Raw genomic sequence first — 22,900 nt, 5'->3', positions numbered from 1 at the left:
TTTGTTTTCTTATATTGACTTCTTCTGTTGCTGGAGGCAGCACAGGTATCCCATCCTCGTCACCACTGGGGATGTAATAGTGTAGTCAATTAACCGATTTACCAATAAGCAGAAGTTTATCACTTAATGCTATAGACTATATGCATTTCCCTCCCCCCCCTCCCTTGACAATAATTTTTTTAGCAGGCTGGCAAGCAGCCCAGCTCAGTCCTGGCTCAAGCCAAGTACGGAATCTACCCCCTCTGGTGCTCTGCATTGAAAGAGTATTAGGAGCTGGGCGGGCAGCCAGTCTGGCTCAGTTCCAACTTGCACTGGGTCTGGGAGCTCAGACCAGCCCCCCTAGACAGGGGATGTGCCATGCCTCACTGTTGCATCTTTCATAGAATCATAGAATACTAGGACTGGAAGGGACCTCGAGAGGTCATTGAGTCCAGTCCCTTGCCCTCTGGCAGGACCAAATACTGTCTAGACCATCCCTGATAGACATTTATCTAACCTACTCTTAAACATCTCCAGAGATGGAGATTCCACAACCTCCCTGGGCAATTTATTCCAGTGTTTGACTACCCTGACAGTTAGGAACTTTTTCCTAATGTCCAACCTAAACCTCCCTTGTTGCAATTTAAGCCCATTGCTTCTTGTTCTATCCCCAGAGGCCAAGATGAACAAGTTTTCTCCCTCCTCCTTATGACAGTTAGAGGTAACAAGGTCAATTCAGTCAGGGAGGATGAGTCCCCCTTCTAGCAGCTGATGTGGAAGTGTGAACACCAAGGGAGGAGAAAATGCTTTTGTAGTTGGCTAGCCATTCACAGTCTTTGTTTAATCCTAAACTGATAGTGTCAAATTTGTAGATTAATTGTAGATCTGCAGTTTCTCTTTGAAGTCTGTTTTTAAAGTTTTTTTGCTGCAGGATGACTACTTTTACATCTGCTACTGTGTGTCCAGGGAGATTGAAGTGTTCTCCTACAGGTTTTTGTATATTACCATTCCTGATATCTAATTTGTGTCTGTTTATTCTTTAACATAGGGACTGTCCAGTTTCGCTGATGTATATGGCAGAGGAGCATTGCTGGCACATGATGGCATATATTACATTGGTAGATGTGCAGGTGAATGAGCCAGTGATGGTGTGGCTGGTGTGGTTAGGTCCTGTGGTGGTGTCGCTGGTGTAGATATGTGGGCAGAGTTGGCACTGAGGTTTGTTGCAGGGATTGATTCCTGAGTTAGAGTTACTGTGGTGCGGTGTATATTTGCTGATGAGAATTTACTTCAGGTTGTCTGTGGGTGAGAACTGGCCTACCTCCCAAGATGTGTGAGAGTCAGGGATCATTGTCCAGGATGGGTTGTAAATCACTGATGACGCATTGGAGAGGTTTTAGCTGGGGACTGTAGGTGATGACCAATGGTGTTCTGTTATTTTCTTTGTTGGGTCTGTCTTGTAGCAGGAGGCTTCTAGGTACACGTCTGGCTCTGTCAATCTGTTTCCTCACCTCCTCAGGTGGGTATTGTAGTTTCAGGAATGCTTGGTGAAGATCTTGTAGTCATGCTTTATACAAAGATGTATACATCTTGACTTTTGTTACTGAACAAGTTGTTGCCCTTATACCAGTACGAGATTGCATTTAATTGATTTTAAAATTTAAAAAAATGTAACTGTCCTCCTGGAGCCCTTAGTGCATGCAAAACAGACCTGTGGATGCTCTTGAGTTTAATGGGTTTTTTGCTACTGACTTCAAAGAGAAGGTAGTTCTGGTTGCAGTAAGGAAGGCACTGTTTAGTGAGGTTGGCAGGGTGCTGATATCTCCACACCATAATAACTCCAATGCTGGGACAGGTGTGCGGACACCACTCTGGCAGCTAAAAGTGCAGGCACTGCCACCTGTGGGCAACGTTAAGGCTGGCTCCCCCTCAATCATGGGAGTGGTAGCAGAGATGCAAGAGCAATTTGTAGGCTGCTAGTAGCCTTTTAACCCAACTGTGTAGCCCGTACAGTACATGACGGGTGCGGCAGCGAATGCTTATGGTCACCATTGGAAGACCTGCTCGCTGCAGGCATAAGGGACTGACCGTCCCCCATCCCCGCCGTGGGAACAGAACCAGCCCCAGCAAGCATCAGGCAAGGCGAAACCCTCGCCTGAAAGACAGGCGCATGCGCAGTCAGAGGCTTACCCTGCCTCCCCCCCACCCCATCTCCCCTATCGCCCCATCAGCGTATTCAGTAGCACGAGCGCCCCTTGCTGACGCCGGCTCGCGCACTGCAGGGGCCGGCGCGCGGGCGGCGCAGGCGCACAGCGAGCGGAGCCGGGTCGGCGGTTGCTCCGCGCGTGCCCCGCGCCTCAGGTGATGCTGGGGCGATGCTGAGGAGGAAGGCGGGGCCCCCCCGCCCGGGCTCGCAGCCCCGCCGCCCCCTGCCCGGCCCCTGAGGAGGCCCCGGGCCGAGCCGGCGGCGGCGAAGCCCCTTCCACGCCCCCCACCCCCTCCCGGCCTCAATGTCTCCCCCGCCGCGGGGAGGCTGCTGCCGCCTTGGAGTCCCGCCGCCCCGGCCCCCTCTCCGCAGCCGCCCCCTCGCCCCCGCCCCCTTCGGCTCGCAGCAGCCGCCTGGGCGCGGGAGGACCCCGGCCTCCCCCTCGTCACTGCGACCCGGTCGCCGCCAGCCCCGGGCGGCCGAGGCGCGGCGGCGGCGAGGCCCCCGGGGAAGATGAAGTCGGAAGCGGGAGACAACTCGATGATCAACCTGTCGGTGCAGCAAGTGCTGAGTCTGTGGGCGCACGGCACCGTGCTGCGGAGCCTCACCGGTAACCGGGGGGTCCAGGGCGCGGGGCCGTAGCCTGAATCTGACCCCTGGGCGGGAGGGGGCGAGTCAGGGCAAAGGGCGTGACTCAGATGCGGGGGTCAGAGCGGGGATCGTGTTCAAGGCAGAGCCCCCTTTAGCGCAGGCGGGGTCCCACTCCCGCACCGCTGTCAGAGCAAGGGGGGGGGGGCTTTCACTTTTGCCTCCACCCATGTGAGCGCGGTCGGACAGTAACTTGTTTCTTCTCTGGTGACAAAGGGGCCGACTGCGAGGATGCGGGTTAGCATTAGCAGCCACACGCTGAGCCAGGAAAGATTGAGGTGGGCTGCTGCTGTCAGGTGAGAAAAGGGTAGTTTAAAAAGGAAAGAGGGCAGCTCAGTGCCTGGTGGAGTGGGAAGAGAGACCAGCTGTTCAGAGCCTTTGCAGAGACTGTTGACTATTAGTACTCATCTGGAGGAAAGCGGGCTTGATTTGGGGCGCTTTGCTTTACTACAGGGAGGATTAATGGGCTGTCTACGCTAATGAAAGTCTTGCAGGGGCTGTGTCTGTGGGAAACTGTTTCTGGACTCCTCATTCTATTGCACTCTGCCCATTACCTTGCCTTGGATACTGAAGAGTACAGTGTCACTTGGTTTGCATGGGATGGAGAGGCAGATCATTTGATTGTTGGTTGAGTTTCTACTTAAAACTGGCCCTGACACAAGAAGTTTTGATAAGCAGAAGTTGTGTAGTGGTGGAGCTGTTAGTGGAAAAGTACTTCATATAGATAAGTAGGATTAAACTAAGAGGGAATGCTGAACTAAAAGGGGTCTGCATTTCTGCGGTACAACACATTATCCAGAACGAAGTGATCAATATTAGTAAGCCAGTTTTGAAATTGTCTGCTCCTCTCTCCATTCACCACATGATATAGTTGCACCTTAAGATGCTAGATATGTGCTTTTCTTTTAAATGTTTAAGTTTTATCATAGTATAATATCCTAGATACCTAGCCTTCAGTGGAAATGATGCAAGAGTGTGATGGACACTTTTGTGGAAGATTTCCATAAAAGGATTTACATTTTAATAAACACAGTTAACTTTTTCATAGTTATCTTGGTGTATGTTCAGCAAATTTTTTAATGGATGTTGTGGAATTTATGACTTCCAGTGTCTTTGGTGACTTCAGCCTGTGGTAGCAGGGAGCTGCCACTGTATGCAGCTGTCCGCAGTTGTGGGGAGGTCACCTGGAATTCCCAGCTGGTAGCTGCACATTGCGGCAGTTCATAGGAGCTTTGAGCACTCACAGGCGGCGGGGACTCTGGAGCAATGAGTTCCCCAGCACCAGCCTAATTCATGGACAACACTTCCCGTAGCTCCCATTTGTCAGGAACTGTGAATGGCAGCCACTGAGAACTGCAGTAGGGATGTTGAATTTCAGGTAATTGACTAATCAAATAGTCAATGCATTTTGCGTCAACTATTCGACTAGTCAATAGGTTGCCTCTGTCTTTGAAGTGTGGAAATAGCCCTAGGGAATACCCAGCTGATCCCAGGCTCCCTGTGGCGCTGCTACTTTGAAACGCAGCCATGAGAGCCCGTCATTAGGCTCCCCAGCCGATCCTGGGCTCCATTTGGTGATGCTACTTTGAAACGCCGGGAGAAGCCTGACGCCAGGCTCCCATGGTGGCATTTCAAAGTGTCAGCGCCGCATGGAACCCGGGGTCTGGCCCCAGGCTCCACGTAGCACTTCCACTTTGAAGTACCTCCCTTCCCCCCCCTTGCTGCTTCTTTCTGTTAGAGGCAGCAAACAGGGATTGGGGGGAAGCGACTAGTTGACAAGCTTGTCGACTAGACCTTCACATCTCTAAACTACAGGTGATGTACAACATAAACCAAATGTGTCTCAGCCTCCCAGCAGATTACCCTGATGGGGGTAGGAGACTGGAAAAGAGGGGGCTACTTCAAAGCAGCAGTCAATTACACGCTACTTGATATCCTTAGTATGGGATGCACTTTGTCTTTAATTACGATTTAAACAATTTCAGTTGCTGGCTGGCACCCATTGCTGAGATGACTTTCACAGCATAATATTTCATAATTTTGAGGAGCTTTGGGTTCACACTCTACAAAAAACTGTGACTTATGTGGATATATGTTTAGGGGCTTATATACTTGAAAAGAAATGTAAATAAATATATAGTATTCAACAGCTAATGTCAGTGAGACCTATAATTACTCTCACATTTTTGGCAAAGGTACAATAAATAACTGAGTTGTTACAGTGATGCTCCGTACAGAGAGAAAGATGAATGAATGGTGTGATTGCTAACTATTATTTCATTCGATCTTCTGCTGCGTTTTAGAGTTTTTGAACTCAACTGAATAAAGCATTAGGGATGTGAACAACTAGTCGATCCCCCCTCTCCCCCTATTGCCTCTATCAAAAAGGGGCAGCAATGGGGTGAGAGGAAGAGAAGGAGATGCTTCAAAGCAGCAGCGCTGCGTGGAGCCTGGGGTCAGCTGACTTGAGTCTCCCACTGGGCCCATGCTCCCTGCAGCTCTTTTGCCTGTGAAGTATAGGAACTTATCGCCCTTATCAATTAATCAGATAATCAATGCAAATTGCTTTGACTATTCGATTAGCTGATTAATCTAAATTTAACATCCCTATAAAGCATTTAATTCTACCTTTAACATGTAACGTGTGGAAAAAGAGACTCCTTGGGTGGAATGCGAGGGAAGACATTTTTAAAGATAACTTCAAAAAATGTAGACCCGTTTAAGAAGACCCTTACGTATTCACTTCAGGAATCAAACTTGTTTTGTTATATGAAGGACTGTTGTCTTTAGATGAACAAATTGATCTTACAATGGTTATATTTGTATAAAACTCTGAAGTTTATATGAGTAAACTAAAGATTTGCTCAACAGTTTGCCTGAATTTTCAGGTTATATTAAAATTTACTGTTGTTTAAAGATTACTTCCATACCCAAGGGAACAGTGCAGCATTTATTTTCCACATCGAGTATCTGTGACTCCCATTGGCTAGTTTTTGGTATAACCTCTTAAGATTTCATGTGTTTATATGGCTATTAAATTACATGATATCTAACCTCTCTATTTCACATACCTAATATCAACAAATGGAGTGCACACTCTTGTTGCCTATGTCAGGAAGCCCTGAGGCTATGGGACTTCTGTGTAGAACACTCAATACACCTGTAGGCTTCATACCTCCTGAGAGTACAAAATGAGCTGGCCGACAGTCTGTCAGTCTTTTCATGTGCATGAGTGGCCTGGAAGTCACATAATCAATCTTCCAGACATGGGGACTTCCCCAGATAGACCTCAGCACACTCTACCGTGGTACAGAGCCTAATTGGCAGCATTCTTGGCTTAGATTCCCTCAAATCTACAGAGTGGTAACGTGATGCTTTATCTGCACCTTTGCAGTACACAGCCCAATCACCCATGAGGTGGGGTATGATGCAGGAGGTTATAATGGGTGTCATGAGGCAAGGGTAGGTCAACAGGAAGTTAAAATTGGGTGTCATGAATGCGCAACTCCCCAGAGTGTGTCCAGGCTGACCTTACAGCTAGGAAAAAAAACCTTCCTGCTACTGTGCACATGCACATCTGATTAGAATGGACATGAATAACACATTATGAAGAACAATCTTGCCCTTCCATATTCAGGGACCTTTCTCACTAGAACATGCTTCATCAAGAAGTAGAACCATTTCTAAGGCTGGTCTAAACTATAGCATTAGGTTGATTGACATGTGTATGCTACATTATTGCTCCCATTGATATAAGCTGTCCACTATACCAACCTAATAACTCTTCCTTCCTGAGAGACTTAATGCTTTCATCGATATAGTTAATCAATACAGTTATAGCGAAGACACTGCATTGACTGTTCTAGCTGTCAGCACACCACAGTGCACCACACTTACAGCTAAATCAGTGCAAACATGGTTATTGATGTCTTGCACCACCGGCAGAAGGGCATGCCACACCATCTTAATTATTGTGATAACTGTACATCCACTTAACTTAAGTCTACTTAATTTGGTACTGTAGATTTGCCCCAAGTCTTGGAGCAGTCGAAGTCGTCCCTCAGGATTACAAAGAAACCGGTTTTAGTATCATTACTTTTGAATACCTAAGAAGAAAGGGGTTTCACGTCCAAGTCCAGATTTGAATAACTGGACATTTTCTTCCACACATTTATCTAAAAGAGAACTACTGTAATCATCTATAATTTCCTCTGTGTCTCCACAGATCTAGTATCAGGTCTTGCATTGGGGCTGTTTATCAAATACCTGATGATAGTGGCAGCATTCTTGACAAAACAAGCAAGTCAAGTTTTTCCTTACTTAGACAGTGTGGCTCTTTTGGGAGAGATCTCCTTGGCATATGGTTTACTCCATTATCAGATACTCCATCTTTTTGTTTCCAGTCAGCAAGGAGAAGTTGGTGTTAATTCCTACCCAAACAATATAATTTATAGAGGCATTACTGGCCACCACCTCAGCAAAGGCTCATCTTCCCTAGATTTAACTGCTAAGTTTGGTCAATCAGTTACAAGCCCAAAATCAGACATCAATAGTTTTGTCTCTGTCTCCTAGGGCATATGGCCACTCAAACTTCCCTAACTCAGCATGCTAGACTTCATCTTCTGTGTTTGCAAGAGTGGCTGAGGACTATTTATAAGCTCAGCAGATATCTAGAAATAAGAATGCTGATCTACTTCGCTCCTAAATCCTGTCGTATTTAAATTGGATTAAAATGGTGGTCAGATCTTCCTGAAGTATGCAGAGTTTATCTTTATTTCCACTATTGCCATCCAAGACACAAATGACAGACACTTCCAGTCTAGCATGGGAGAATTCAGCTTGACCATCTCTACACTTAGGCCACTGGTCAGCACAGAAAACTCTTTTGTAAATAATTGTATTAGAGCAGAGGGTTTATTCACCAGGCTTGATCAGCTTTTTCTTCCCCTTATGAAAGGGTTAACTCTTTAGATTATGAAAGATAACCACAGGGATTACATCAACAAGCAGGAGGAACAAGATCAACTACCCACTGTCAGCAAGCTGTGTGTCTATGAAACGTCTGTCTTCAGCATGAAATTACCCTCCAATAAACCTTCACTTATCAGGCTGCAGAATGTTCTGGGAAATCACGTCAGCAAACAGTTGCATGCAACCATGAATGGTTAGTAAAAGACAGTCACAGATATTATGGATATCAGTGCATGGGATGAGAATTAACAACTTGAGGTTCGCAGATGATATAGTTATCGAGGAAGATAAAGAGAAGCTGGCGAGAATGGTGCAGATGCTAAATGAGGAAGGGAAGCAGTATGGACTGGTTATGAATATCAATAAAATGAAGACAATGGTATTTGGAGATAAGGAAATAGGAAGGAAGATAAATGTAGATGGGATCGAACTAGAGAACATAGAGTAGTTCACGTATTTGGGGAGCAACGTGACGGATGATTTAGACTGTACGAAGGAAATAGCAACTAGAATAGTGAAAGCAAGAGCAACTTTAAAGGCGATGGATAAAATCTGGAAAAGTAAAGTGATTAGCTTAGGGAACGAAGCTGAGGGTCTTGAAAATGAGTGTATTTAGCAGCATGTTGTACGGATGTGACACATGGGTGATAATGAAAAAGTTGAAGAGAAGAATATTGGCGTTTGAGAGGAATTGTTATAGAAAGATCCTGAGAGTAGGATGGATGCAGAAGGTCACCAATGAGGAATTATCTATAGGGAGATACAGCCGAAAGAGAACCTACTGCAGAAGGTTATACAGCGGAAGTTACAGCTGTTCAGGCATATCTGCAGAATGAATGACAAGCGAATAGTTAAGACCTTGGTATTCGGCATAATGGATGGTCTGGACCCTACAGAGAAAGGGTAGATGATATAGTAGATGGATGCGGAGCTAGTCTACAGAAACTAAGCCACTCTGCACTGGACAGAGAAAGATGGAAGGAAATAGTGAGGGAGGCATTGGACACCAACGGGCATTGAGCCCATAGTGGTGGTTGTTGATAATGATAAAAGACCTGATTGCAGTGAAAGAAAACAAAAATCTGATTCTATTCAGGAAGGTGAGGAAGGAAGGGAGTGGGCACTGTTCTCTTTTTGGGGCATATTTCAGTCTAATGCTAATAGGTTTGATGAGGTGACCATTGAAGTCCCTATATCAAGGTGGGCAATAAGTGGCCTTAGGGCTAGGGATGTTATATATTGTGTATATCACATAAAATATTATCGGTTACACAATTATTTGATAGTCCCCGGGGGCAGGGCTGGCAGCCAGTGTGCTCGGGCCCCATTCCTGGGAGACCTTCCTACCTTGCACATCTGCCTCTCTATCAAAAACAGCAGAGTAGAGTGGTAGGCAGGGGCTAGTCTGCCAGGGGAGCCAGCTTAAAAGCCAACTCCCCTTGGTACCTTCTGCTTGCCACTCTGTGCTTCTGCCTTTGGTACAGGCTTATCGGTTAATCATTTACTTGACTATATGCTAATATCCCTACTTCAGGCTGGACATGGTTTGCCATGATTAGCCCCTGACAAGCTGTCAGGTGGTTTATTTACCTACATGTCTTCAGGTACAGCCACTTACAGCTCCCGTTGGCCATGGCTCACCATCCTGGCCAGTGGGTGCTGCGGGAAGCAGCGCATTCTGGGACACTACTTCTCACAGCTTCCATCGGCTGGGTATGGTGAACTGTGGACAGTGTGAACTGTGAGCAGCTGTACGTGCAGATGCACAGGTAAATAAAGATCTGGTGGCCTGCCAGAGGCTAACTGACAGACCTCATCTGGCCTACTGCCTATCTCTGCCTTATATTTCCCTTTTCACCTGTCCTTCAAAATTAGACTACCCGACATAGTCAATGAAGCCGGGATTTAAATATCCCGGCTTCATTAACATAAAAATGTCCACCACATTGTGTCGGCTCAGCTGATTGTCGGCACAGCGCGGCAGTCAAGACGCAGATCAGTCGACAGGGGAAGCCTTTGTCGACCGCTCCTGTGAACCTCGTTTTACGAGGCATAAGGGAGCAGTCAACAAAGGTGTTCCCTGTTGACCGATCCGCATCTTGACTGCCATGCTGTGCTGACGATCAGCTGAGCCAGTACAGCATGGCAGCCATTTTTATTTTAATGAAGCCGGGCATATTTAAATCCGGGCTTCATTGACTAAGTCGGGTAGTCTAATTTACATGCCTCTGGCAACAGAGACATATAGTCTAGACATACCGTTAATGCTGTGAGCTGGGGAAGGGCAAAAAGAGGCTTAACACAGTGCCCCACCCCCAGCACGTTATTGTAGCTCCCATTGGCCAGAAACTGGACCCATATATTGCAGGAAGGTTTCCTGATTCCTGACATATGTACTGTTCTGTGTTATACTGAAGACAATCATTTGAGAATTTTGTTTAAATTAATTTAAAATAAACCCAAGAAATATGATAGAATTCATTTTCATAATAGTATCAATTCAATTTTCTTTTTTTCCACAAGTAATAGTGTAATATGCTTCTCTAACAATCTTTTAACAGTCTTTTAAAATACTTTATTTCCAACGTTGTCCTGTTAGTTTTTAATGCACAACTTACCTTTTAGAAGTTGAGGGGAAAGCTAGAGAGTTTGGCATTCAAATAAGGGATAGATAAGAACCCAAAACAATTGAGAGATCTGTATGTAGCACTGGTGTAAATAGGAGCACTCTTAAGTGGCCTTTCTGATTTATTAGTAGTTCTTTCACTGATCCTTATTAGCGTCTTTACTTTCAAGGTAGTAGTAACATTTGTCTGACAGACAGATCTGTTTGTATTCCAGCACGTGTATTGCATGTAACAGTAGACTTCCGATAACCCGGCAACTTTGGGACCTAGGTGGTGCTGTCTTATCAGATATGCCGGAGTACCAGGAGGTACTATAAGGGGGCATACTCCCAACCCAATCCCTGTCACGCCCCAACCTTATGCTCGGGTCCCAGAGCCACCAGTACAGCCGTGTGTCTCCCTTCAGGCACTGGGGCACATGCACTGTGCGGCCGCCTTTTCAATGAGCTGGCCGGGACACTGTCCACAACCCAATCCCCCTCCCCTCTCCTTCCCTTCCCCAGAGCCAAACACCTCCCCTCCCTCCTGTCACCCAATCCCTCTTCTCCCCCAACCTTATGTCCGGGTCCCGAAGCAGCTGCCTGTGCTCAGCGGCTGGCTGCTAGCATGTGCAGGCTGAACGCTGTGTGCACTGGGGGCCGTGAGCGAAACGGCACGGGCTGTGAGCACGCATGTGGCTCACAGTGGCCCGGCCATGAGAGCGGCTGACCTGATCAGTTCTGGGTTCCAGTTGATGCCGGACTATCAGGAGTGCCAGGCAATTGGATGCCGGACTATTGGAGTTTTAGCGTATTAAGAAATTCAATTTTAGTAGTTACCTAGCTATGACAACATAGAGTAGACATATTTTGAAGAAATAATGGAAATTACTAAACTGACATTGTCAACTAATTACATATGTGCAACTAGAAATAAAAACATTTGTATCTTTGCCCTTTATAAACATTAGCTTTTTTACTTAAATAGTTAAAATTCATCTCCTTTGGGGCTAATTTGTTTATCACAACTTTCCATTTAAGTTTATGGGTAGGTAGGGTGCTAGCCTTTATCTTATTTTCCCCATTGAAATCATTGATAACTATCTTTTTAAGCTTCCTTGTTAATGTTAACATATTTTTGATAAGCTGGTTTTCATGTGACAGTACATTAAAATTTGTTTTCAGAAACCGCTAAAAGGAAATAGGTTGCTCCTGAAGTACTCTACTGATGGTGTACCCAGATTTTACTTGGAATGGATATATTGTGGGTGTGTATTTAAGATGGTCTGCCATATAAGTATAGTGCCACTTGGGTAGGTTCCACTATTTTCAGATTTATTTTTTAAGGTGGAAATAAGTGTTTTTCTTAAATATATGGTATTTCTAAATATTTTGCTTCATAATTATCACATCCAAACTAATAATATATTTGTCTGCTTTCTTTTCAGAGATGTGGTACTGGGTTTTCCTATGGGCTCTCTTCTCCTCTCTCTTTGTCCATGGTGCTGTAGGAGTTTTAATGTTTGTGATGCTGCAGAGACATAGGCAGGGGAGACTAATCTCTGTCATTGTGGTCAGCATTGGATTTCTGGGTTCTGTAACTGGAGCAATGATAACCAGTAAGTTTATTTTGTTTTTTTACATATAGTTTTATATCATATTTTCAAAAGAGCATTACTTCTTATCTAATCTGGTAACTGTTCATACAAATTTGTTTCTTTAGTCATGTAGTTTTTCCTGTGAGAATGTCAACTTGGTTGCTGCTTCTACCGTGTGAAGATAAAGGCAGTATAGATCTGTCAAAGAAGCATAGGACTCCTCACATGTATTTTTTTCATATTTGGAAACCATGGGGAACTTGGTACTGAAAAGTGTCATTCCATTCTTCTTTACTGAGACTGAAAGCAACAGTTCTGTGATGGGTGCTTCTGGTTATTGGAAGGAAATCGTATACCCTTAGACTCATAATGGTTTCCTCTCCATTTGGCTTACCAGAGTGATTTTGCTGCTCTTGTCGTATTTCCTGGTGGTGTCCACTAATAATCTCAGTGTCTTGGAGTTCCACTTTGAAACAGTTTATGCTCTGATGTGAAATGATTACCATGAAGGTGTTATACTTCTGAGTAGTTAAATGCACACTAAATAGCCTACCCAGGTGGAAGAAGTGGCTGAGACTTTTTTTTAAACAACTAACAAAATCATCCAAAGCCCAGGATTTGGTGGTGATGGGGGACTTCAACTATCCAGATATATGTTGAGAAAATAACACTGCGGGGCACAGACTATCCAATAAGTTCTTGGACTGCATTGGAGACAACTTTTTATTTCAGAAGGTTGAAAAAGCAACCAGGGAGAAAGCTGTTCTAGATTTGATCCTAACAAATAGGGAGGAACTGGTTGAGAATTTGAAAGTGGAAGGTAGGTTTGGTGAAAGTGATCATGAAATCATAGAGTTCACAATTTTAAGGAAGGATAGAAGGGAGAATAGCAAAATAGAGACAGTGGATTTCGGAAAGGCGGATTTTGGTAAGCTCAGAGAGCTGATAGGTAAGGTCTCATGGGAATCGAGACTGAGGGGAAAAACAACTGAGGAGAGTTGGCAGTTTTTCAAAGGGACATTGTTAAGGGCCCAAAAGCAAGCTATTCTGATGTGTCAGAAAGATAGAAAATATGGCAAAAGACCACCTTGGCTTAACCACGAGATCTTGAATGATCTAAAAATAAAAAAGGAGTCATATAAAAAATGGAAAGTAGGACAAATTACAAAGGAAGAATATAGGCAAACAGCACAGGAATGCAGGGGCAAGATTAGAAAGGCAAAGGCACAGAATGAGCTCAAACTAGCTACAGGAATAAAGGGAAACAAGAAGATGTTTTATAAATACATTAGAAGCAAGAGGAAGACCAAGGAGAGGTCAGTGAAGAGGGAAAAACAGTAACAGGAAACTTGGAAATGGCAGAGATGCTCAATGACTTCTTTGTTTCGGTCTTCACTGAGAAGTCTGTAGGAATGCCTAACATAGTGAATGCTAGTGGAAAGGAGGTAATTTTAGAAGGTAGAATAAAAAAGAACAAGTTAAACATCACCTAGAAAAGTTAGATGCCTGCAAGTCCACCAGGGCCTGACGAAATGCATCCAAGAATACTCAAGGAGCTGATAGAAGAGGTATGTGAGCCTCTAGCTACCATCTTTGGAAAATCATGGGAGACAGGAGAGATTCCAGAGGACTGGAAAAGGGCAAATATAGTGCCCATCTATAAAAAGGGAAATAAGAACAACCCAGGAAACTACAGACCAGTTAGTTTAACTTCTGTGCCACGGAAGATAATGGAGCAAGTAATTAAGGAAATCATCTGTAAACACTCGGAAGGTGGCAAGGTGATAGGGAACAGCCAGCATGGATTTGTAAAGAACAAATCATGTCAAACCAATCTGATAGCTTTCTTTGATAGGATAATGAGTCTTGTGGATAAGGGAGAAGCGGTGGATGTGGTATACCTAGACTTTAGTAAGGCGTTTGATACGGTCTCACATGATATTCTTATCAATAAACTAGGTAAATACAACTTGGCTGTGGCTACTATAAGGTGGGTGCATAACTGGCTGGATAACCATACTCAGAGAGTAGTTATTAATGGTTCACAATCCTGCTGGAAAGGCATAACAAGTGGGTTTCCGCAGGGGTCTGTTTTGGGACCGACTCTGTTTAATATCTTCATCAACGATTTAGATATTGGTATAGAAAGTACGCTTATTGAGTTTGCAGATGATACCAAGCTGGGAGGGATTGCGACTAATCTGTAGGATAAGGGTCATAATTCATAATGACCTGGACAAATTGGAGAAATGGTCTGAGATAAATAGGATGAAGTTTAATAAAGACAAATGCAAAGTGCACCACTTAGGAAGGAACAATCAGTTTCACACTTACAGAATGGGAAGCGACAGTCTGGGAAGGAGTATGGCAGAAAGAGTTCTAGTGGTTATAGTGGACCACAAGTTAAATATGGGTCAGCAGTTTGATGCTGTTGCAAAGAAAGTAAAAATGATTCTGGGATGTATTAACAGGTGTGTTGTGAGCAAGACACGAGAAGTCATTTTTCCGCTCTACTCTGCGCTGGTTAGGCCTCAATTGGAGTATTGTGTCCAGTTCTGGGCACCGCATTTCAAGAAAGATGTGGAAAAATTGGAGAGGGTCCAGAGAAGAGCAACGAGAATGATTAAAGGTCTAGAGAACATGACCTATTATGGAAGGCTGAAGGAATTGGGTTTGTTTAGTTTAGAAAAGAGAAGATTGAGGGGGGACATGATAGCAGTTTTCAGATATCTAAAAGGGTGTCATAAGGAGGAGGGAGAAAACTTGTTCATCTTGGCCTCTGGGGATAGAACAAGAAGCAATGGGCTTAAACTGCAGCAAGGGAGGTTTAGGTTGGACATTAGAAAAAAGTTCCTAACTGTCAGGTTGGTCAAACACTGGAATAAATTACCCAGGGAGGTTGTGGAATCTCCATCTGTGGAGATATTTAAGAGTAGGTTAGATAAATGTCTATCAGGGATGATCTAGACAGTATTTGGTTCTGCCATGAGGGCAGGGCACTATACTCGATGACCTCTCGAGGTCCCTTCCAGTCCTAGTATTCTATGAGTATTCTATGAGTAGACAAGTGCTTCTCTGACAACATTGGAAATCCTTTCCTCTACAGAAAGAACCATCTCCACTCACGCATCACTCAGTCCTTGGACCTAAGTAAGGACCTGAATTCTTCTCTATATTAGCATTGTTTGGATATCAGTAAAGCAGTTCAGAAATTAAGTAGTTAAAATGGTGCAAATCTCTTATGTGAGCTTCTTATTTCAATTTAGCCGAAGTCAAATAACTCACCAGTTTAAGCTAAATCTAAAAGGTATTCTTTAAACATAATAAAACTTTATAGAGGGAATGTGGCACCAACGTAACTAAATCAGTTTCTAAACTGATTCAATTATACTGGCATGATTTATCATGAACACATAAGTTTGATTAAAGCCCAAAAAAGCAAAGGGACAGACATGTTGGTTTTCATTCATTAAAACAATGTCCATATAAACAGTTTTCCAACACTCAAGTGAATAGTTGAATAAAATCAGAATAAATAAGAGAATAATTTCAACCAAGTCTTCATTATTGTCAATGGGATGGGATGAGTTAGATCTAGATCTCTTGCAATTTGGATAAACTGAAGTCAAATGGTTCTTGTGAAAATGTATGGACCAAAACCAAGTCCATTGATTGCCTACCTCAGCTACAAGCAAAATGTCATCCCTGATCTTTTTTGCCCCATTCCAATCCATCTAAGGGTCAGGAAATCAGCTAAGGCTGTGTCTAGACTGCAGGGTTTTTTCAAAAAAAGTGGCCTTTTTTTAAAAAAAACCTTCACCTGCGTCTAGACTACAGCCGCGTTCTTTCTAAATTAAATTTAGAGAACGTGGCTTTCCTTTCGACGGCGGTACTCCTCATTTCATGAAGAATAACTCCTTTTTTCTAAAATGCTCTTTCGAAAAAAGGCGCTATGTAATGCAAACTGTGCTTTTTCAAAAGAGAGCATCCAGACTGCCTGGGTGCTCTTTCGAAAAAGTGGCTTGCTTTTTCAAAAGTACTGGTTGCAGTCTAGATGCTCTTTTTCGAAAGAGGCTTTTTTTAAAGTATCTTTCGAAAAAGCCTCTTTCGAAAGAGGCTTGCAGTCTAGACGTAGCCTAAGAGATGTTTCAGGCTTTATCACATTTCCAAGTACTCTATAACAGCTTCAACAGTATAGTTTTATTATTAACAGTCAGTATACAAACAACTGGAAAAGTACAAGTCCTTTAAATAAGGCTATTAAGTCAAGTGATTAATCAAAACAAATTAACTTGCTTCAAAATTAATTGCTATTAATCCAAGTTCAATTGCATTGTTAGTCAATACAAAATATAAATGTATCATAAACATTTCAGATGTTTTTCTACATTTTCAAATTTTTTTATTTCAGTTACAATACAATATAAAATGTACAGTGCTCACTTTTTATTTTATTGCAAATATCTTTACTGTAATAAAGATAAAAGAAATATTACTTTTCAGTTCACCTCATACAAGTATATTTAATGTGCAATCTTTTATCATGAAAGTGCAATTTCCAAATGTAGAATTTTTTTTTTACATAACAGCACTCAAAACCAAAACAGTTTAAAACTTCATAGCCTACAAGTTGACTCAGTCCTATTTCTTGTTTAGTCAATTGCTACAAATAGACAAGTTTGTTTACATTTGCAGGAGATAATGCTGCCTGTTTCTTATTTACAATGTCACCTGTATTCTGCATATTTGAAAATGTAGAAAAACATCCAAATATGTGTAATAATTTATATTTTTATTCTATTCTATTAACAGTGAGATTAATACTGATCTTTTAAAATAGTTTGACAGCCGTTCTTTTAAAACATTCCCTTTCCCTAGCATACTCCCTGTCTACATCTGCACTTGAAAGGGAATCCTCTGAACTGTCATTCATGTTAAAATTCGACACTTACCAACAGGGACTTAACAAGTCTTTGAACTTTCTCACCCATTACCAAGACAGTTTCCCCAATTATCACCTGTAATACCATTAACTCACAAACATCCCACTCTCCCTACCTTTAATATCAGCAATTCACAGACACTTACCTTCCTTCCTCCCCCTTCCCACCCCCCCGCATCCCCCTTCTGTTCTGCAATGTGATTTGTCCTTTTCATATTTGTTCATTTTTTTAAATTCTATCCTTTGGTATATATGGTTGTGACTACTTTCTTCCACTATTTGATCTGAGGAAGTGGGTCTGGCCCACGAAAGCTCATCATCTAATAAACCATCTTGTTAGTCTTTAAAGTGCTATATTTTCCTGCATTTTGCTTCATGCAAGAGTACAGGCAGTCCCCGGGTTACGTACAAGATAGGGTCTGTAGGTTTGTTCTTAAGTTGAATCTGTATGTAAGTGGGTACTGGCGTCCAGATTCAGCCGCTGCTGAAACTGATCAGTTTCAACAGCGGCTGAATCTGGACGCCAGTTCTGACTTACATACAGATTCAACTTAAGAACCCCAGGCATCCCCAAGTCAGCTGCTGCTGAAACTGATCAGCGGCTGATTCCAGGAAGCCCGGGGCAGGGGCTTCCTGTAGTCAGCCACTGGTCAGTTTCAGCAGCGGCTGACTTGGGGGCCCCTGGGGCAGAACAGCTGGGGTGCTGCTGGGTTGATCCAGTAGCGCCACCGCTCCTCGGCGCTACTGGACCAACCCAGCAGCACCCAAGCTGCTCTGCCCCAGGCGTCCTGATTCAGCCGCTGCTGAAACTGACCAGCAGTGGCTGAATCAGGACGCCTGGGGCAGAGCAGCTGGGGTGCTGCCAGGTTGGTTCAGTAGCGCCCAGAGCGGCGCTACGGGACCAACCGGCAGCGCCCCAGCTGCTGTACCACAGGCGTCCGGAGCAAAGCCGCGGAGCACGGTTCAGTGGGACAGCCCAGACGCGCCGTGGCTGTCCTGCTGCCCTCTGGCTCTGCGGCTTTGCTCTGCTTTGCTCCCCGTCCCCCTGGTCTGCAGACCAGTGGGACGGGGAGCAAAGCAGAGCAAAGCCGCGGAGCACGCGGGCAGCGGACAGCCCAGACGCGTCTGGGCTGTCCGCTGCCCGCGTGCTCCGCCACTTTGCTTCCTCTCCCTGGTCTGCTGGAGACCAGGGAAACGGGCCCCATTCGTAACTGCGGATCCGACATAAGTCGGATCCGCGTAACTCGGGGACTGCCTGTAGTATGTTTCAGGATGGTCATAGGTCAAACTTTGCTGTTCAGTAAAAACAAAAGAATCAAGTCACAAAAAGAGTAAATTCTATGTCTATAGGCTGGTAGTGATTCCTGATAGATGTCTGCAAATGCATTCAGGAAATATTGGTTGCCAGAGTTGTTGACTCGAGTCCCACGACTTGAACTCAAGTCCGACTTAAGTCGCCTAGGTGACTCGACTTGAGACTTGACTCAGGTTCATTGTTTGTGACTTGAGACTCGACTTGAGACTTGCTAATTATGTTAAATCGACTTGGTGAAAAAATTGTCTGAAAATACCGATATTGATGGCTTGTACAAAAGTGACTTGACATTTTTAAAATTAAGACTTGAGACTCGACTTGAAAGTGACTTTAGGGACTCAAGACTCGACTTGAGACTTGAACTGAAGTAACTTGAGACTCGATTTGGACTTAACAATGATGACTTGAAGACAACACTGTTGGTTATCATAATTAATGCAAGCCTTCATATTCTGATGCCTTAAAGTTTACTTCCCTTTCCAGAATTGACATTTTTTTACAATGATCAAGACGGCTCTTATTGTGGGTCACACTTACCTAACACATTTTTTTAACAAATTGTAATAGTTGAAGCTGGAGAGATGGGGTACTGATGTTAAAACTTAAAGATACTCTGTTTATTTTTTTTTTTAATTGGAACTTATTGACTTATTTTATGGATAAAATGAGGAGCAATCCAGTTGTTTGGCAGTTCTGTCTTGAGGAAAAAAATTATAATAAGTTAGCAAAAATGTTTTTGTATAAATAATGCATATTTCCTTGATTGAATTTCTGGAATTCTCACACTTATTGCATCATTTCCAAGGGCTGGTTTCAAACTCTGCATCACTAGCTACTAATCAAGTTACTTCAGGAACAAAATAATTGTATTCGTAGGTGTTGTTTATTTTGCCAGGTGTTTTAACCTGCTCATTTGACTGAAGTGAATTTGTGAAGATAGCTTATAGCCAGGGTTCCTTATAATATTTTCCATCCATGTGCAGAATTTTTCATCCATGTGTGAAATATATTTATTTATGAGCATTGAGCATGTGTGAACGTGCACCATCAGTAGAAGCAAAACACCTAGCTGTGGGTGCCCTGCTAATCAGCTGGGCAGCATTGAATCTCTCCTGATTGGCACAATCAAGCATACAGATTATAGGAACACTGACTATGGCCATGACATGATTTTTTTTTTCAGTTTTAACCATTACTGCATTGCAAATTGGGGTGTGAATTTTTCTGTTCAAATTTAACCTACCTGCAATACTAAAGTCATTATTTTCAGGTGGACCTCACGACCAATTTGAGTCTCCATTTTACATTTCATATCTCCTGCATCTGTTGTATATTTGGGAAACATATTAAAGCTTATTTAAAGAAACCGAAGTTGACTAGTGGGAAATCCTGACCCATTAATTGCGTGGAAGTCCAGTATCTCTCTTCCAGGTGAAAGAACATTTGTTAAATGCCCTACATGTAAATGTTGAGAAAACATGCAAGTTGTCAAATAGCATTTTATGTTCAAAGACACAAATTGATTAAACAGCATTGGACAATGTCATGCATATCTGTTTTCTTCTTGTCAAAGTATTCTTGATGGAGGATTTTTGGTTACATATATTACTCAGATGTTCTTATTTTCACTCTTCTCACCTCCACTTATTTGGTGCTCACTTAACTTTTATTATGTTGGTATCTTTGAACCAATGTAGTTTTTGCTCCATTCCAATTGTGCTGTTTTTAAAATGCAAATTGTTTGATACATTCTAATTTACAATTTGACCAGAATAGATGTCAAACTACAAATGTTCGAGAGCTTTACAGCAGGGACTTTTTTCCCCTCTGAATATCACAAGCCTTCTCTGTCCCAACTATTGAGACATTAGAAGCAATTGTGTCCAACACACTTGCCACTAGCTAAATGTGGCTTTTTGGCTGGTTAAGTGTGGCTAGTTCACTACAGCAGTAACCACCATAGTGGCTACTGCTTCAGATCTGGTTGGACACCACGGTGCTAGAAGCTGAGTCCATTTTTTAGGGATGCTGTTTGGTTTTAACTAAGGATGTGAGTGACTAGTAGACTATCTGATAAGCAAATGCTTATTGGATAGTCGACAGGCTAATTGACTAGTTGCTTCCTCTACACTTGCTGCCTCTATCAGAAAAAGACAGCAATGGGGAGGAGGGGAGAAGAGAGGGTACTTCAATGGCAGCGCTGCATGGAGCCTGATGCCAGGTCCCGGGGACTGCACACGACGTTGTCAAAGTATCAGCACCGCTTGGAATCCCCAGATGACCCTGGGCTCCATGCGGCGCTGCTGCTTTGAAACACTGCGGGGAGCACAGGCACTGGGGGCGGCTTCTTGAGTCTCCTGCTGGCCCCGTGCTCCTCACAGCGCTTTTGACTTTGAAGTGTAGAAATGGCTGTTGCTACACTTCAAAGGTGGAAGCACCCTTATCGACTAATCAAATAGTTGATGCAAATAGCATCGACTGTTCGATTAGCCAAATAATCAAAATTTTATATCCCTAGTTTTAACAAACAGCTGGATTTCAGTTCGGCGTGCATTCATCTACATAAATTGACCATAATACTTTGTCATTTGGAATATTTGCATAAACTATGGTTGTATGAAAACCAGATTTTTTTTTAAAGGTTCCAAATTAGACATATAATTAGACATGCTGCCCTGAGTCGTCATATACTTGTTGAGAATCAGTTCAAAGTAGCTTTTCCTTAAAGTTAATATTCCTTGCTTCTGTTTACTTTGGTTGACTAAGCTATGATTCATTTGCCCTAAAAAGGGCTCTTAGGTTTAGTTTAAATATATCTTCATTAACTTCAAATATTGCCTAAATGTTCTCCCTATGTTCCGAAGCCTGAATAGGTTATCTTTCCATGTGATCTTTCTTTAAGTTAACTAAAAAAAAGTATAATGCAAATTTTGCATACTAAATGTGTACCATTCCACCAACCTTTTATACCTCTAAGAAACTTCTAAATTTGGAAGTGGGTGTGTTGCCTGCCACGTGTTTCCTGTAGGCATGGAAAATTAGGTGAAATGAAAATGGATTGTTGTGATCCAGATCACATTATCATTGTTGTAGTCTTTCATATTTTTCTGACAAACTACAAAGGTTACTGTATGCAGGACTCAGAACTGAGTTGCATCCACTCTGCTCATCTAAGGATGTGGGTTTGGCCCATGAAAGCTCATTATGCGCTATATATATATATATATATATATATATATATGATCATCTCTAAGGTGCTATAGGACTGCTCGTTTTTAAAGTTACAGACTAACACAGCTACCCCCTTTGAGACTTAGAAATGTTTAGCATTATTCTAGGCAGTAAAGCAGAACCTAATGTTCCTGGTTCATAGTTAATGTCATTTTTTTCTCACATTATATCACTTCTGTGACCTTAATTTGTGAAATGTATACTGTGCGAATGATACGATATTTAACAGGAGGAAGCTGGCTGGAAGGAGCTACTAGCAGCAGTCTTGTTAATTTAGAATACAGTATTCTGTTTTTTAGTTTGTCCAGAACCTGTCCTGACCTACTGGCATTATATAGTCTTTGATGAAAGCCCATATATAGTAGTGCAAGAAAAATTATTTCCTCTCTCTTCAGCTTTATATAGAGTATTCAATTTATATTCCTTTTCATATACTCTTCAGGGTGATATTGCCAAGTTTACCGATGCTGTTAATGTACTTCTTAAACAATTCTTAAAGAATTTAACCCTGGTAAATCAGGATGATACTGATTTGCTATGATGAAACTGAGTTTAGTCTTACTAGAACAGTGGCAGGCAAGATCTGGCCCTCCAGTCCTCCCTCTCCCCAGCTCCCTGCCTAAGGCCACAACCCCCTCCTGCCCTAGGTTATCACCCAAGCCCTCTGCTTCCCTAGGGCCCTCCCAGACCCTGCATCCTCTTGTTCAGGCCAGAAACCTCTCCTGCACCTATACCCCTTCCTGGGTCCTGCACCCAAAGCCTTGCCCCAGATCACAACCCCCGCCTTCACCCAAACTCCCTATTAGAGGCCACACCCTCTCCTGCACCCAGTCCTCTACCCCGAGCTCCCTACTGCACCCAGCCACTCTCAAACCTTATACCCATAAAAAAGTTCAGCCCTTGACTACTTAGAAAAATGTTGACATGGCTTCCCCACTGAAAATTATTGCCCACCCTTACACTAGAAAAGTTTACGGGGAATCCAGTTGAGATGTACAACATTTATGTAATATAAATATTTTACTGCACATGAGCATTGCAAAATTCAAATGTTTCTGATGAAGTGATTAAAACTATTATTTTCTTCAGTATAAACATAATTACAATGAATGCAAGTAGACTGTATTAGTTGATAACTTTTCTTGACAATTTTTCTATTTTATATATTTGCTGTTCAAAAATTAGGAATTCTTATGTGTATATGTATGTAGTTTTCTAGGTTTTTAAGGAATGCACTTCAGCTGGGTAACCATACTTAATGACTATCATGACAAATTAGAGAAGTAAAGTAAATTGGCATTAATAATTCTGTAGCATTGGGGATAATAGGTTATTTGATAATGGGTTTGGTCATAGAGTATATTGATACCCAATATTAATAGTCTTAATAGTCTTCAGCCTAGAC

The 22,900-nt window shown here is 42.9% G+C and overlaps 1 protein-coding gene across 1 annotated transcript in view; it reads left to right on the top strand.

The window, feature by feature from the left end:
- The first annotated feature begins 2,278 nt into the window (after nucleotides 1–2,278).
- The window catches only part of TMEM170B (transmembrane protein 170B), a 33,072-nt gene continuing 12,450 nt past the window's right edge, over nucleotides 2,279–22,900 (top strand). Inside the window, exons 1-2 of the mRNA XM_006138773.5 lie at nucleotides 2,279–2,795; nucleotides 11,858–12,028. Coding sequence (XP_006138835.1) covers nucleotides 2,699–2,795; nucleotides 11,858–12,028 — 268 coding nt within the window. The 5' untranslated portion in view covers nucleotides 2,279–2,698. The remainder of the gene's footprint in view (nucleotides 2,796–11,857; nucleotides 12,029–22,900) is intronic.

Source organism: Pelodiscus sinensis, chromosome 2 (genome assembly GCF_052426305.1).
Source record: "Pelodiscus sinensis isolate ZL-2025 chromosome 2, ASM5242630v1, whole genome shotgun sequence".
Taxonomy (NCBI): domain Eukaryota; kingdom Metazoa; phylum Chordata; order Testudines; family Trionychidae; genus Pelodiscus; species Pelodiscus sinensis.
Note: the sequence above shows the minus strand (reverse complement) of the source record. Positions and strands in the feature narration are given on the sequence as shown.